The sequence below is a fragment of the Pristis pectinata genome, chromosome 15 (genome assembly GCF_009764475.1).
Source record: "Pristis pectinata isolate sPriPec2 chromosome 15, sPriPec2.1.pri, whole genome shotgun sequence".
Lineage (NCBI taxonomy): Eukaryota > Metazoa > Chordata > Chondrichthyes > Rhinopristiformes > Pristidae > Pristis > Pristis pectinata.
Genome location: NC_067419.1, coordinates 27,819,347 through 27,837,308, shown reverse-complemented (window position 1 = coordinate 27,837,308; position 17,962 = coordinate 27,819,347). Strand labels below are relative to the sequence as shown.

The 17,962-nt window shown below is 39.1% G+C and overlaps 1 protein-coding gene across 1 annotated transcript in view; it reads right to left on the bottom strand.

The window, feature by feature from the left end:
* Positions 1-5,000: 5,000 nt before the first annotated feature.
* Positions 5,001-17,962, bottom strand: part of tes (testis derived transcript (3 LIM domains)) — a 33,593-nt gene continuing 20,631 nt past the window's right edge. The window contains exons 5-7 of the mRNA XM_052030281.1: positions 11,514-11,729; positions 7,302-7,460; positions 5,001-5,566 (exon numbers count right to left, since the gene is read on the bottom strand). Coding sequence (XP_051886241.1) covers positions 5,375-5,566; positions 7,302-7,460; positions 11,514-11,729 — 567 coding nt within the window. The 3' untranslated portion in view covers positions 5,001-5,374. The remainder of the gene's footprint in view (positions 5,567-7,301; positions 7,461-11,513; positions 11,730-17,962) is intronic.

The window sequence follows — 17,962 nt, the reverse complement described above, 5'->3', positions numbered from 1 at the left end:
CCTACCCCTATTCTCCAGAATTGTGGAGAATTGAAATCAATGCATCAGCTGTTTCACTAATCATTTCTTTTAAGACCAGAGAAAAAATTCCATCAGAAACCAGAAAATTGTCATATGCACCTCCAACAATTTGCTCAGTTTCATTTCCCCAGTGATTAATGTTCTCAATTTTGCCTCTCCATTCCACTTTTTATTTGCAACTATTTCTGGAATGTCACTTGTAACCCTTATAGTGAAGACTGATAAAGCTGTGTGTAAAGTGTACAAGCTCATTGTGATGTCAATGGATGTTGCACGTCCCAAGCAGTACAATGCTTAACGTGTCTCAACTCTGGAAGAACTCTTTTATCAGAACCTTGACATGTTACAAATAATTACCTCCCCACCCCTGGAGCACTGTTTATTCAATAAGTATTGCTTAACTTCAGACGGAGTTGCTCTGCTAAAATATTCACAATATGAAGTACTTGATGAATTATCTTGAACTTTTTGGTGCACTTACAAGAGCAATAGAAAACTGAGCTTTCTATTAGTCGCTCACCAATAGGAATTAATAAGAAGAACTAATTCCGCCCCCCCCGCCCACCCAAAATATATCTTCAATGACTGCAAGGGAAAAGATGGACTAAAATTAGGTCTGTTAAATATAAGCCTAAAGACAGCCTTGTGAATTAATGCCTATTAATTTTAAGAAACTAAAATAAAGTTATTTGTGAATAACTAGGCTACCTAAAAAGAAATTTCAATTCAGACGGAATCAAAAACATACTGAGTGGAGAGACTCCTCGGGATTATTCCATGTTAGTTTACTATAAATGTAACAGCATATGGAGGATGGCAGCTGGAGTTCATTAATTTTTGATCATTTTCTACTGTCCTTCAGCAAAACAGCCACAATATTGTTTAGAAACGATGACCAAAAAAACCGCATTGCATTATGTCCAAGCTATGGTTGTAAAATAGTAACTGAGGGCTGAACATGGGTTAGGGCAGGAGGCAGAGTTTGCTCAGATTGTGCCTTCCATTCTTTTGAATCGGGTTCCTTCATAGACGTCTAGGGAACACGATGGAGGTATTAGAGACATTTATGGAAATACTTAATTATGGACTCCACATTTGTTGCTTTATCAAGGCAGCTGTTGCTAAGAAGTTGGTTTATAAGAGACCTTTCGTGTCCTTTTTAGGACACCCAGAAGTTCATTTACAACTAATCAAGTAGCTCTGAGGTATAGTTATGTAGGACACATTATGGCCTATTTACTGCAAGCTTCTATTAACAGCCCTGGTAGTGACACAAAATCTGCTAACTGTGCTGATTGAGGAATAAATATTAACCAGGATCCACACATAGACAACAAAGATACAAATTGGAAGCAGGAGTGGGCAGTGTTGCTCCTTAGACCTGCTCTGTCATTTAATAAGATCTTGATGGATCTGACTGTAACTAACTCCACATTCCTGTCCCCTTGCAGTAACCTTTCGTCCCCTTATCAAGACTCTATCTACTTCTGCCTTAAAAATATTCCATCAAAGGGCAGTAAAGCAGAGCCTTTGAGAGTTCCAAAGACTTTTGGCACTCAGAGAAAACATTTCATCTTGTATCTGTGTCCAGTGGGCAATCAGTAACTTTTAAACAGTGACTTACCCCACCACCAGTACTAGATTCTCCTACAAGAGGAAATGTCCTCTCCACAGCCACCCTGTCAAGACCCCTCAGGATCTTGTATGTTTCAGTCAAGCCTCTCTCACTCTTAAATATTAGCAGATACAAGCTTAGCCTGCTCAATCTTTCCTCATGCTCATGAGACAACTTGCCCGTTTCAGGTATTAGCCTAGTAAAACCTCTCTGAAGTGGTTCCAGTGTATTTGCATCTTTCCTTAAATAAGAAGACCTATACCCCAGCACCCCATATATAGTCTCACCATTACCATATATAATTTTACTACTTTTGTCATCAGTTCCCACAGCCATAAACATCAAAATTCAGTTAAATTTCTTTATTGCTTGCTGTATCTGTATACCAGCACTTTACAACTCGTGCATTAGGACCCAGTGGTGAGAATGTCCCTTCATTCTTCAGATGGTATCTTGGGATCCTTTGTGGCCATCTAAAAGTAGGCAGATTTTGGTTAAATACCTCCTCCGGATCTGAACCTCAAACCAGTAATTGGACAACACACCATATGACCATGAATGCCCATGACTATAATCTTAAATGCAGTTTCTTAAATACTTTGGCAACTGGACACAGAAATGGCAAGTGCCCTTCAAGACTCATCTAACTTTTACCATGACATTGTTTCCCATTTGTCAGATCGACCAGTTGTCTTTTAAAGTTTCAATGCCTGTTATCATTGAGTAATAATGAATTGATTTTTAGATATTTTTATGGCATTCAGCATTTTGGTGCAAAAGTTTTGTTTTTATGAGCAAGAGGAGAAAGTCTGAGACAGAAGGTGCAGGAGGGATGGTGAATGGCAGAGGGAAGGGAGGAGAGAGGTTGCTAGACCTTCCATGAATCAGCTGTTGTTTAAGCCCCTGGTTTCCTATTGGATCTGAATCTTCAGAGCTGTGTCTTTCCTTTTGAGGTGCAGTGGTTGGTGAGTGTGCAGCAAACTGATTTGAGCCCCACGTCAAATGAAAAGGAGCCAAGTCCAGACTCTGTCCCTATCATTGCATTGTCCCTCTTTTCCACTCAGTCACCCCTTGCCCCCTCTTTCCTCCAGGCCCCACCCAATCCCCTCCCCGGCTAAGTTCACAGGAGTTGGAGCATACAGTATTGCTTGTCAGCAGAATAACATCCTACCTTTGCCTCCACAGATGCTGCCTGAACTGCTGAGTGCCTCCAGCAGCTTGTTTCTTTGTTTTTGCTTCTACCTTTACTCCTGTACAACATGAATGAGAGGAGCAACAAACAATCTGCTGGAGCATCTGTGGGTTGAGCAGCATCTGTGGGAGGACCTGAAACATTGACAATTCCTTTCCTCCCACAGATGCTGCTTGACTTGCTGAGTTCCTCCAGCAGATGTTTTGTTGCTCCAGATTCCCGCATTTGCAGTCTCTTTTGTCTTCATGAAGGAGTGTTTCTGGCAGCATTGGTCTCCAGGAAGGTGAGAGATGGTGTTGGCTCCCTTGGTTTGACTCAACAGAAGGGTTTTAGTGACCCATTTTGGGTAGTGAAGCATCACGTAAAAACTACTGTTTGTGATATTGGCTGCAACAGGGGACCTCAGTGCTACCTAGCAGTTTGCTATCTACTTGTTATTATGGAGATTATAAAAAGTCTGCAAGTCAGAACAAGAACTTGCCACGTTCCATGGAAGGAGTAAAATAGGCCAAGACTGCTCAGCCTTCAGCCACATTAATAGTTAGATCATGTTGTTCCCCCAAGCAGGAGCCAAGACTGCAAGAGACCTCAAAGGTGCAACATCCTTGGCCCCTGACTGCTCAAATGGAGAAGGTATATTGAGGATGGCACTGGTTAACTAAGTCCATTTGTCAGGAACATAAGCTCAGTAAAAATGGTGGTAGGAGTACATCATCTCAAACTGTCTGCTTGTGCATCGGCTACTGTGTGCTGGTCCCATAATGGCTGTATCAGTCACTTCAGAGCCCAAAGAATTAGAGTGGTCGCAAGTCATCCAGTATCCTAAGGGCCTGATGATGATTAGCAACACAAAGATTCTACGAGGGGTGGAAACAACCACCTCACTTCCACTGGGCAGAGTAAAGCAGGCAAAGACTGTTCTAGGCTTCAGCCCTATTTCAGTTTCTGAGGCAGCTGATGATTGCCCCTGATTGGTTTGCATGTCTTCTATTCTCATCTAACTACATTTGTGAATGAAGGAATTCCACTCACCATCCAGACTGCTCTGCCATGCAAGTCTACCTGGTTTTCCTGGCACATGAAAGTTCACTAGTTTACCAGCAAAATCCCAAACAAGCTATCAGGGTGACAAGACCTGTCCCCTGCTGCTGTGACTGGAGACACATCAATAATCCAGTAGAGTTAACATGAAAGCCAAGCTTCCAGCCAAACATCTGCTGTCAGGGATACCTGGGAGATTTGTAGAAGTGTATGATTGTTTGTTATATGTTGCATAACTGTGGCATCATGAGCAACAGGTGGTGGTAGAGCAGGATGGGCTCCAGATACCTTCTCTCCTGCACATTTGTGGATAAAGTTTTCACTGCTTGAACATTCCAACTCTGGTCCACCCAATAACCTGCCCTTCTCAGATGGTGTTTGCTAGGGCTAGATAGAGACATCTTCAGGAAAGCCGGGCTTCCAATGCAAAGAACAAGAGATGAAAGCAGCCACAATTTGAAAAGCGCACAGTGTAGGGGTAGAAGTAGCAGGGGGTGGACTGGAAAGACGTGGAATGGAGAAACTCAACTTCATGGCACCTCCACTGCAGACACTTGCTATGCTTGCAAAGGGCACTGTGTGCCTTTAAGTGTTGTCAGTGAAGCTCAATTTCCCAGCCTCCAAACAGGCATGCAGCCAAAGCATGCTGGCTGTGTGCCTGACATGCTAGTGAGCTGTAAACATCAGCTTAGCAGAAGAGAACAGGAATTGTACTTGTGTTATACCTTTCAGGTATGAAGTACTTTTGAGCTGTATTCACTAATGTACAAATCCTGACAGGCAATGTATACACAAAGCTGCCACAATATCATAACATTTCTAACCACTGATCTGTTTAAGTGTGACAAATGGGACTAACTTAGATCAGTATCTTGGTTGGCATGGACAAGTTGGGCCAAAAGGGCCTGTTTCTGTGCTGTATTACTATGACTCCATCTGGAAAAATCAGCACATCTAGCAGTATTGCACTTAGTCAATACCCACCTTGAGAATCAACCTAGAATTTAGTCCCCACTTCACTGGTATGTGAGATTTAAACTGGAGAAATTCAGTGTCCACAGGCATTTTAACTTCCAAGTCTCATGCACAATAGAAGCTCATGTCTGAATTAGAACATTCAAGGGGAAAAATAGATTAATTGAACTTTTATTTAAGTGAAAGGAAATACAAAAAAAGGTACTTTGTCTGAATGTGCATCTACTTTGTATTGAAAAGGAACACCATGTCTTACATTTTTGTAAATGAAGTTTCCAGCTTTGATCTTCAGAGTATACAGCTGCATAAAATACAAATGGTTTTTCAAAAAGGTGATTTCACCAACATGCATATGCATTAACAAATTCCTTAGTTACAATCATGCAACACTTACTACTTTCATTAGCATATTCCTATGTTTTGAAATCAGAGCAATTCCTCAATTCACAACCCACCAGTACCAGAATTTAGATGATACAACCAAAATGCCACACTCAGCATTTAGTTTAGCTGCCATTAATCTTGCCTCTTCAGGACATCAACTTCTTCTTGCAGTCCACTGAACAGAACAACATTCCTTCCACTGGCATGAATTTCTGGCCAATCAGGCATTTGCCACAGCAGGAGCACAGGAAGCATTCAGCAATGGCATGCCAGTTGTAGTTCCCATATGTAACACGCTGAGCCTCTGGATCAATGACATTATGACAGCCCTGGCACACCTAAAAAAAAAGAGAAATTGATGTAAGGAATGAAATAATGGTTGCACAGATTCTGGTGGCTTCTTTCTAAAGATTCAAAATGTGGCAAGTATTAACATGGAGTTTTGTTTTTAAGATATCTAGTTCTCAATTGCATCCTCACTCCCCATTGCCAATTAGCTCACATTCCAAATACACACACTTTCTGACCACATATTATAAAAGCAGCTCCTTTTCTAAGGAAGCACAATTGCGATAGTTGCCAAATTTCTCAAAGTGTTCATTAGGGTTGTGGCGACACAGCAATGGCTACACCCACAAGAGTTGGTACTGGTGACAAATTTTGGATCAGCAAGGAACCTCAGCCATTTAACACTAGTTCACTTCTCTCCCATCCAGAACATCATGCTTTGGCCTTTTGCATCAGATTTTCTTGCTTTTTGACATCATTTTCTTTTATGCAATATCCAACTTCAAAAATGATTTTCTGCATGCCTTCTGGATACAGCTTCTCCCTTCAAATCTCACTGTTTTATGTTTTTGCTCCTGTGGGCAAATGGGACTGGCTTAGATGGGAATCTTGCTTGCCATGGACCAGTTGGGCTGAAGGGCCCATTTCCTTGCTGTATGACTATACATTCAAACAGAACAGTGTCCGTGGCTCTTTCCAATTCAGGAACTCGACCAAACTGATTAATTGCCAACTCAAAGCACATCAGATCTCTTGTTGAACTACAAATTATCCCTGCTATAATAGTTATGGATAGATGTCAGATGGACGTGAATGACCTCAAACCTTTGGTTATTGTGGAAAACTTGACTTCAACCCTTCCGTGTCTCAGAGACTGGGAGAAATTTATTATCGACAGCTCATGGTTGGCCAATTGTGTGGGACAGCATTGGACACCAGTGAAACCCATCTCCATAAATTCAGTTACAAAGTCATCAGAACTGACATGTGGGAGGTAGGTATATCAGACAGCTGATATTCTTGGGTAAGCGGACAAAATTCTCAATATTTTAGATCTTTACCAGTTTTGTGATAAAACACTTAAATCAGGTTTTTACAATCTTTTCCATGAACTAAAGATTAAGAAATCCAACATAAAATTTAATGATTATACTTAGTGATTTTTCTTCAATTATGAATGATATGGTACATAAGAATTTGAGGTAATTAACAAAATCAAGGGATATGATTTTTTTTTAAATATGGAAAGAGCGGTCAGGATATAGACAGCACTGCCTGATTTGGCAGTGGAAGCAGATTCAATGCTGACTTTCAAATTCAACAAGTATATGAAATAAAAAAAATATTGGGCAAGAACTGTTGAATGGAGCTAACTCGATACCTCAGAGCCAAATCATTGGTCCAAATAGTCACCTCCTGTGCTATACTAGTTTATGACAATGAATTACTTTATTCATAATTATATTGATAACAGAACAGTCCATATCTTTTGCAAATAGCTAATTACTGAACTTGATATATAGCAAATGTTTTGGTGCTGCAGTTTCCACCTTCAAAATTAAGCCTGGATTCATAAAAGTACATGGACACCTGAACAAAAACAGCTTTACTTGACACAAAATGCCAAAAATAAGTTTTCAAGTAGTCCATCAGCTGCACTTTTCGTAAATGCCATCTCAACTGAAGTGTTAACTGAAAATCATTCAATTCTCAAGGGCAGATCAATCTTCCTTCTGACCATTTAACTTTAATACTGTACTCAGTCATTCTAGTAAGATACATTACCACAGCATGAAACTTCACATAGCAAGGTTTGCAGATGGGTTTCTCGTTCACCATCACATAAATTTCTCCTGCAAGGACACAGTCACATTCAAAACAGCAGAAGTGCTTCAAGTGCCAGTTCTGGCCTTCAGCCTGGGTATACTCATTGCTGAATATTAGCTGGGGAATGAGAAAGAAAGATGGCAGTTATAAGAGCAGCGAATTTGGCTCAACATTAATTGATTACAATGTGAGGTATTACAAAAGAATATAATTATTGCAATTACAAGTTCCAGAATGAAGAAACTCACAAAAGTAATTTGATTAATTCATATCCCCTAGTGTGCTAAGGTAACAGATACAATCCTAAACAAGATTTTTGCTGCTTTATTCCCCCTTTTGGAACCAACCAGCATTAAAATCAAAATAAATGCAAAATGTTTCTGAAAAGAGGAGGGGATCTACAGAAACAAAAATGAAGTTTGCAAAGCAAACTCTAATACACTGGGAATCACAGTAACAGGGATGTGGACTTGATCAGAGGATGCCTGTGTCCATTATTCTGTCCACACAGGTACAGAAATTTGACATTGCATGGAGTCACAAATAACCAGGAGAGTACATTCAGCATCAGGAGAACAGAGAACAGTACAGGACCTTTGGTCCATGTTGTGCTGACCTATATAAACCTACTCTATGATCAATCTAACCCTTCCCTCCTACACAGCCCATAACCCTCCATTTTTCTTACATCCATGTGCTGCTCTAAGAGTCCTTTAAATGTCCCTATTGTATCAGCCACTACCACCACCCCCAGTAGTGCGTTCCAGGCATCCACTACTCCTAAAAACCTACCTCTGACATCTCCCCTAAACTTTCCTCCACTCACCTTAAACTGATGTCCTCTGGTATTGGCTATTGCCACCCTGGGAAGGTGGTGATGGCTGTCCACTCTGTTTATGCCCCTCAATCTTATAAAACCTCTATCAAGTCTCCTGTCATCCTGCATCACTCCAAAAAAAACATAATACTCCAAGTGTGGTCTAACCAGAGGTTGGTTCTCAAATGTTGATTGGCATTTATTACAAAACTGCATTTTAACTCCCTTGCTGTCTGTACTGACAGGATTAGGAGCAAGTGGAATATGGCAGGATTAAGTAGTAAAAGTGGAACCAAAGTATAGATGATACCAATTGTTATGGTGAAAGAGTTTGCATTCTGGTCAAGTGCAATTATGTGGAAGTTAATAATCAACCACAGGCCTTCTAGTTGAACTTCGTGGTACTGATTGACTAATAAATTATGAGAAATGTAAGATTCTCACACAAGAATAAAGTGGAAGTGTGTGAGATAAACAGAAATCCTATCTTCACTTAAAAAAACAAACAATTGCATGAAAAATTCTTTGTGGAATTCCAGATATGAGCTTTTAATTTCTAGTCAGTGATGTGGCAAGTTTGAGTGAATTGCACATGGTAAAGTGCAAATCAGTGAGCCAAAAAAACATGCTTTAAAGACTTGGACAAGACATCAGGCCAATGGGCAGATGAACAGAACATGTACAACAGTGCCACCTACAGTGCAGGGCCAGAAGTGAAAACCAGAAGAAAATGGAAGATTTAGGTCTTATTGTAAATTTGTGTTACAGGAAATAACAAGCAATGAACCTGCATCCCCTATGACATTGCAGACTACTGGGAGAATAACTTGACACTAATGCCATTTAGTAGGTGAGGCAAAGCACCTTTAGAGGGGTTTTTGGAAAATAAGTTATTTGTAAATATAGTTTTCATATTCCCACTGCAGATTTGTATAAATAAATATGTCTACATAAGAGCAGCTGGTTACATTTATTATTCATCTGTTTAAAATGAGTCTTTTTCATAGAATCAGGTAAAACACGAGTTGAAACCCATTGTTTCTTATTTGCCAAATATCCATGCTTTTACTGTTGGTCCACTTAAATGATCATGATTAAATAAAACAAAACTTATTCCACCAAACTTGAGCATTATTGTCTACAATTTCATATTGTTTTTATGAAAAATGTTGCTTTGAGCTTTAAAATATTAATGGGTAGGCATTTAAAAGGAAAATTAAATTTAAAAATTGCTCCCTCAACTATGGCTAGTTTATAGGTAGGAAATTGGATATTGTAGAGTATATTTAATTGTGCACAGTACCCCACATTTTTCTTTCATGATTACCTCAGCAATGAAAAGGTTAACACATGCATACTTAACTTGCTTTTGGTGTTTCAGACTTTTAAAAAAAACAGTTGAACTCAGTTTATAACAATGGCTTCCCTGTGGATTTTGACTATGAGTAATTTTCCACTGATATAAAGAGTTTAGGAAAGGTCAGGTCTTGCAGTCAACAGGTTCTTGCACGCTATGTGAATAGGCAGCCTTACAAGGGACCAATGCATGGGGGAGCTATAGCTTGCTATCTGATTTCCCCAGAAGGCCAGAATGGCACCGGGAATCATGAGTACCTGTCTAAGGACACTGATATACTGTACCTGATGAAGTAGGCACTTAAAGAAAATGCTTTGTTACCAATTTTAATCTCTTTCCAAAGGAAAATATGTAACCAATTTCATTCCAAATCCTTGTTTAGTAACAAATGCAGAATGGCAGAAAATGGAATTAGGTAATCAAAGCTACTTTCACTTTATGATATCTAGGAAATCTATCACAATTTCAACTTTGTTGCCACTTTTGAATTATCCATACAGCTCATTCTTTTATATTTAGCTCCTGCAAGGCACTTTTCCCCCCCTCGCATGATTGTGCATGGCCTTCTAGTCTGGAAAATCTCACCTTAAAAGGCATTATTCCTTTGCAGGATATTTGAAGCAAGTAGAAGTCACTTAAACTATTTACTGAAGTTCTCTCAACACACAGTTGGTCTGCAGTCTCACCTCTGAGCAGGGGTGGTGACCTGTGGGTTAAGGAGCTATCTGCTTGATCTGTTCATGCTGGAAGGCATCTTTTTAATTTTTTTACATTCCAGTTTTAAGCTTCAAAAGGATTAAAGTAGTATATTGGCAGCTATGTACATTCAACTTCACTTTGGAATACCACTTGTGAAAGCTATCAAGGTGTTCAGAGTTATGAGCAGACTGTTGGCCAGTTTCAGTAAAGCCACCACTGTCAGTAAAGTGCAGCATCTTGCCATCATTTTTTAAAATGGAAGAGAAACAAGTTTCAAGCTCTAGAAATATGGTGTTCTCCCTTCCTCCCGTCATTTGCTTATTTAAAGACACTTGTTCTGTGGTTTACAGCCTAAAGTGCAAACTGACTTGCTCTCTAAAGTCCAGGTGATCATGAAGTAGACTATATAGTGTAAATCCCACATTATGGCAGTTCAGGGAACAGAAATTCACCCTTGACAAATTCACTAATCACTATTAAAAAAATAATACAGAATCAAATTTGTTCTTACAGAATTTGCAAGAAAAAAATGCAAAAGAAACAACAAATCTTGGGTTTATGTTATTGAAAGTAGAGATACATAGATGCTTTTCTAAGAACACAACCTCACCATTACAAAGGGGGTGTACTGCACATTTATAAGCGGTTCTGTTTGATCCCTACAAAACCATTTTCCAAGATATTGAGCACAAAGTCACATCCTTATTAACACAATAAGATTCACTTGAAGAAATGGCTCATCAAAAAAGGACAAGAGACATATTTTTCAGTTTCTCTCTTCGCAGCTGCTGCCTGGCCTGAGTGTCTCCAGCATTTTCTGGTTTTATTGCAGACTTGCATATACATTTACTGCCTTTGTCTTTTTACTGCTTTTGGTAATTCAAAGTGATTTGAAGAAATTTAAGATCAATGAGGTATAGGCATTGCATTGAGTGGAATTTTGAAATCTTATAGCTGTTTTGGTATACAAGTGCATTTTACCGCAAAATTTGTAAATGACAATCCAATTCTCAACTGTTATGTTTTTCTAAAGGTGAAGACGAGTAAGATTTTAGCTAGAGGTAGTTATTTCAGGTTTTGTATCAAGGGATTCAATAGATCTCATTGAATGCTGGGAGAATGACAAAATTAAAAGAAAGATTCAAAAATTACATTTTTTAATGGAAGAATAACTACAGTATGCCATTACTGCTCTTAAAAAGTCTACATGTGCAACTGGATTTCTATGATACAAAATATAGCAAAGGTACGTTGAAATTGTGCACTCGTCTACCTTTCCAAACAAAAATTTTCCTACCTCATCACAGCCAGCACAGCGTGGCTTTTCAGTGTCACAGTAGTGACGACCACAGTACAGTTTTCCCTTCTTCCAAAAGTAGATCATATCCACGAGTAGTTCACTGCAGACGCAGCAGACAAAACAAGCAGGATGCCACAGCTTGTCATAGCCAGCACGCTCTGCATACACAGCTGGGTCACCCTTCTTCATGTCCAACTTGCAACGGAAGCATGCCTAGAACAAGGACGAAAGTCTGCAATTCAATAATCAGAGCCCAGAAAATAGCTAAAAATTTGTTACAGTCTAGAAATGAAAATAACACTTTCAGGTACAAATACCAAGTGTGATGGGGCTACTTAATTTATCAAATTGTGGCGACTCACCGTCTAGTCGGGCGAACCGGCTCGGCAGTCGGGTCGCGTGGTGTCGGAGCGACGAGGCCCAAGATGGCGGCGGGCCTCGTCTTTCCGAGCGACGGGGAGAACCCGCGCGCGGGAAAGTCCTGATGACGTAGGACTTACGTCATTGCCGGTTTTTTTTGGGCGGGAGTTTTCTCCCTTAAAGGGCCCGCGCAAGGCGGGAAAATAAACGAGTTCTGTTTGGCAACCCTCCGAGTAGAGTCTTCTTTATTCCGCGGTAGCAACCGCTACAAAATTCCATATTAGAGATCTACAAGCCTGAATATACAAGTAATAAAATAAAACAGTGCCTGGAGACACTCAGCAGGTTAGGCAGCATTTGTGGGAAGAGAAACAATGTTTCAGGTCAAAATGCTTCTTTGGCATTCTATTGAATCACAAGGAGATACCAGGGGAAAATTACAGTAATGACTAATTTACTTCATCAGATGCAAGTTCTAACAGAAATTAATGGAAAAAGATCAAAAGTTATGAAGGATCCAACCCAACATGTTAACTGTTTCTCTTTCCACAGAAGCTGCCCAACCTGCCAAATACTCCAGTAGTTTATCTTATTTCAGATTCTCAATAACTGAAAGTTCTTTGATCTTAGTTTGCTTACAGAACACTAAAATCTGTTATTCTTTTAAAATTGCATTGTGCAGTTTCTTGCCCCTATCTGAACCCAGACAGCAGCACTTACGATTATGACTCTTGGTGGGAGACCAGGGGAACATTATAGCCCAGACATATTTTGTCCACAGCAGGTTCATACAAGTTCAAGCAATGATTACTGGACAGAGATCAGAAGCAGGAATCCTCACCCATTTCCAAGCCACCAAGATGAATTTTAGCTCCTCTTTACATTGCCGTCCAGCTGAGATAGTTAACAAGATCTGGGAATGAACTCTATTGTATCAACCTTTATTGTTTAGGGCATTATACATGCTGCATCTCACAAACAGCCCTGAAAAAAAAAGTAAACTCCCCCTCCCCCAACTTAAAGTTTTGATTATAGTCACAGGAAGAAAGAAAACTATATACAAATATTTTTATTTTGCTATTCCTACCAGCTTACCACTCCAGTAGCACTCCGAACTCTGACAGGAATTACCTGAAGCTTTATCACAGAAACCTGAACCCATGCTCTGGACTTTGCTTCAAGAGTACTGAAGAATTGCTACACTGACAGAATCACAATCCTTAGCATGAGATGCTAAACTCCGGCCTCATCTGTTCAAGTGAATGTAAATGATCCTATCACAATAGCCAATAAACTGCAAGGGAATTCTCCCAATGTTCTGTGCAAAATTTATTCCATAACCAAACCAGACTAATGTTCCATTGTTTTGGATCATTATTATTCATAATTTAGTTGCCACATTTACTAATATGATAAAAGCGATTACTTAGAACAGTACAGCACAGGAACAGGCCCTTCAGCCCACAATGACAGTGTTGACTATACCAATCTAAATAATCCCATCTGCCTGCATAACATCCATATCCCTCCACTCCCCGCTTGTTCAAATGCCTCTTAAATGTTAATATTGTATCTACTTCCACCATCTCTCCTGGCAGCACATTCCAGGCACCCATTTTATACTCAACACCCTGACCAATGAAGGCAATTATGTCATACCCCACCTTTACCACCCTATCTACATGTGTTGACACTTTCATGGAGCTATAGACTCACACCAAGATACCTCTCTATATCAATGCTCCCAAGGGTCCTGCCATTTACTGTATACCTTCCTTTTACATTTGACATTCCAAAGTGCAACACGTCACACTTGTTTGTATTAAACTCCACCTACTATTTCTATGCCCACATTTTCAACTGGTCTACATCCTGCCAAATCCTGGGACAACCTTCCTCATTATGTATAGCTCTGTGTCATCTGCAAAATTACTAATCTACCCAACTACATTTACATTCCAAATGATTCTGTGCAATACCACTGGTCACAGACCTAGTCAGAAAAGCATCCCTCCACCACTACCCTCTGTCTTCTACAGCCAAGCCAATCTATTAAGTCTCCATGAGTCTCATGTGCCTTAATCTTCTTGATCTGCCTACCATGAGGGACTTTGTTAAAAGCTTTACTAAATATACAACATCAACTGCCCTACCCTCATCATTCACCTTTGTCACCTCCTCAAAAACTCAAAGTTTGTAAGACATGACCTCTCCTGCACAAAGCTATGCTGACTATCCCTAATATGTCCATGCTTTTCCAGATGCATATAAATCCTAAACCCAAAGAATTTTCTCCAATAGTTTCCCTACCATTGACGCAAGGCTCACCGGCCTATAATTTTCTGGTTTGTCTCTGTCCTTCTTTAACAGAGGAAAAACATTGGCTATTCTCCAGTCCTCTGGGACCTCACCTGTGGCTAAAGAGGATACAAAGTTCTCTGTCAAGGCTGCAGCAATCGCCGCTTAATAACCTGGAATAGATTCCATCAGGCCCTGGGGACTTATCCAGCATAATATTCAAGAGCTCCAACACCACCACCTTGACAGCAAGATGCTTTAAGAGTATCAGCATACCCCTCCCTGATTTTGCTATCCTCCATGTCCTAATCCTGAGTGAAAGGTAATTGGCACTAAGGTGCTTTTGGACAATCTGAGGATGTTAAAAGGTATCAAATCAATATACTCCTTTTGTGAATACTTGGGAGTCTCAAAAGGCAACAAGTCAATGTAAACTTACTCATGGTGATAAAGGGCACTCCAACTGCTCAATAAAACTGTTCACTAGTTATGTAGTAAATCGGAAGCTGCAAAATGTGATTACACAGCAGCATCTTCTAGGTGCTAGAAGATTACCCTGCTGGTGTTCAGTTGTTTGATATCATTATTGAAATTGGTTATGAATCAGTTAAAATCTAATACCAGTATCATTACAGAAATTAGAAATTAATTTGCATTTGTTTACCAGTATAACTAATCTGGACTGTAGAGTGATTTGTTCAGTCTAAATCCACAATTTATCATGTTAAATATCTTTAAACAGCGAGTGTCAAACAGAAATGCTGAATTAGAAGGTTTAATAAGTGCGTCACTAAATGTTCCATTTTAGCAAAGAAACCAAAATATTTTCTCAGGGAGTTACTTACAGGGAAAGAACAATGAAATGGAAAACATGAAGATAAAGCACTAATCTGCAGTAAATAATATGAATGTATCATAAAATGGGCCAATCCAAGGATTTTTTTTTGAAGAATATTTTGTTACCGATTTAATGCAAAAGACCTTAATAAAAATTTAGCAGCAACTTTACAGAAAACTATTATTCACAAACTATTTAAGCCTCATTAAAACTGATTAGTGTTAAAAGGCAAGAGATCCTGCTCCCTAACCAGTGACTCATGTAGGACTTCCGCAAAAATTGTATTGACCCTGGGAGGGAATAATTTGCTGAGTGTCTCACTTATTTGAAGAATGGCTTATTTTGATAAAATAATTGTGGAAAAGGAATTGGTAGCACTTCTACTACATTATGAATTTCAAAAACTAGTTCAGCAGAAATCAATGAATCTGGATCCATTATCTAGCATAGAAACTTTCACTATGTCCACACCTTAAAGCTATTTACTGAAAGAAAATCACAACTGATGTGGAAACAAAGCAGCTTGCTAATTCTGGATGAGCTCTCTAGCATACTAATGTCAGCTTTGTTTTCTCATATTGAAAGGCTAACTGCAATGAAAATAATGGAAACAATGCCATGCATCCAAATCCCAAGGAACACAGATCCCGTTTATAAAAAAGTCAGTTTCCATCAAAACTTCAACCTGATCATATTAAGATAACAAATCAGCTAAGTTCTAAAACTAATACTTAATATATGAAGAAAGGATTGACAGCAGAAGTGAATTTCTTCAAGTTGTTAGCATGCAACATCTTGCTAGATTTGCATGAAATGTTGTTGAAAATTCAAATGAAGCTGCCAAATATTGCATTTGAGTGAAAAATAAATTCAGGGAATGTATAGCTAAAATAACAAAGGGTGTGGACAGAAAATTTGTTTGGACCTTCAGATTTTACTCACTAAATATTTCACCTACTTACGACGGTTGAAATGAAATGGATTGTTTTGTCAGAAAGAAGGTGGTGAAGCTCCCCCTCTGCTGCCCAGTGGTTGTAAATACTAATGACTATGATAGGAAGTAAAGCACATTACATTTGTTCAGAATATTTAGAGCACAGGATTTGGGTAAAGTTGGCTTATACTGTAGTTTGTTGTGCATTGTACTTAGGAGAGGGTTAGCCAACGGTATTGCGCAAACATCATGACAAAAATGGCTGGGTATTTCAGGCCCTGCTAAAAATGGGCATGGTAAGAACAGTTTCTGCATCTGGCAACATACTTCATTACTTCAACAACTCAAAAATGCTTTACTGGATCCAAACCAAATCGGAACTCCCATGAGGCTGAGAGTATTTTCCAACTTAAAAAGTCCAGGGACTAGATATTCCAATGTACAAAGACATGTGCAATAAAATGGATCCATGGACTGCTGTGTGGAGTAGTTTTCTCACAAGTGTGAAAAGAGTTGTAGATACATTATGAAACACTTCAGTGGTGTTATACATGGTGGTGTTTTGGATCTGTTTACCATGGGCTGATGATATATCTGGGCATGGAGACAGTATTTATTCAATTATTCCCCTCCCAACATTCAGAAATAAACACTTTGTGTACAAGGATAGAAAGGGATTAGTTTCCTTTATTCTTTCTCCATTCTTTCAGCCAACACAATATATTGAAAATAAATGGACAGTTCCTTCAGGTCTTAAGTATTTGGATAAAAAAAATTAAGGCATATTTGGAAGTGCTCATTCAGACCAATTTCAGATTTAAATGTTTATTACTGGAGGAATCAAAAGTGACTTGCAAGGTGATGGACCTGCGAGCTGTACCTTGTTAGCTTAATAAGGTGACAGGTCATACAAAAAGAAAGTTGTCTACCTCCACTGCACTCTCTCTGTAGCTGTTAAACTTTATTCTGCATTCTGTTATTGTTTTACTTTGTACTGTGGTACCTCTGTCTAGCATACCATTCATACAGATCAATTCATTACACAGTGCAGTCTTTTCACTGTACCTCAGTACATGTGAGAAGAATAAACCAACTCCAATTAATGTTGCAAGTGCTAATTTGTAAATCTGTACATCTGTAAGTGTAGTTTACAGAGAGCTATTTGGAATAAAGAGTACATGGGAACTGGATCAAACCAAAACATATTTTGTTTTGATGGTGTAAAACAGGAGATAAGAGTTCAACAGCTCAGAAACATGTGGAAGACACCAGTACAAGTGTCTTTTGTGGAAAGACATCACCAATGAAGTTGTGAGGAAAGAAGAACAACTATTTCCATCAGAGGTGGCAAAAACAAGAGGAAAACCCCACTGCTGAGCTGGATCTTGTTCTTACTTCTTTCCCTACAGCCAAGAAAAACAAACTTCTGTACAAAATTTCCTCCATTTCCCAAACAGGCAAAGCACCTCTCTCAATCATAACTGCATTTTCATGGCAATTCAGCCATTCTTGTGTGATTTATTCTTCTGCTAGTGCTCAGACTTAATTATAAATCAAGATTATGACCGTCACTTTTGATATAATTTTCAATGCGAATAATAGAAATGGAGAAAGGAAATCCCACATTTAAACTGTTAAGTTCTTAAAACAATTTAGGGTTGAAATTGATCCAGTTTTATGAGTGCTCTATCTGCAACATATGTTCTATGAATTTTGCAACTGAAATTCAGTGCTCAAACCAAACTTCCAAAGTGGAGTTCAACATGCACAGTTGGCCCGTAGAGGACACATCTCTACTCCTGTAGATGAGAGCTAAGAAGTTGCCCAAGAAGAGCAACTGTCCTTAGTTATTCCCAACTTTGTTTGCTATGAGAAAAGGTTAAGTATATAGATCTAATGTTCTCACTCCACATTCTACTGGATTGTCTTGGAATCTGATTTTCCAACTATAAAACAAGATGTAATCAAACTTTGTTATTTTACTTCTTCTATAACTGCAGATTTAACAGTAAGCAT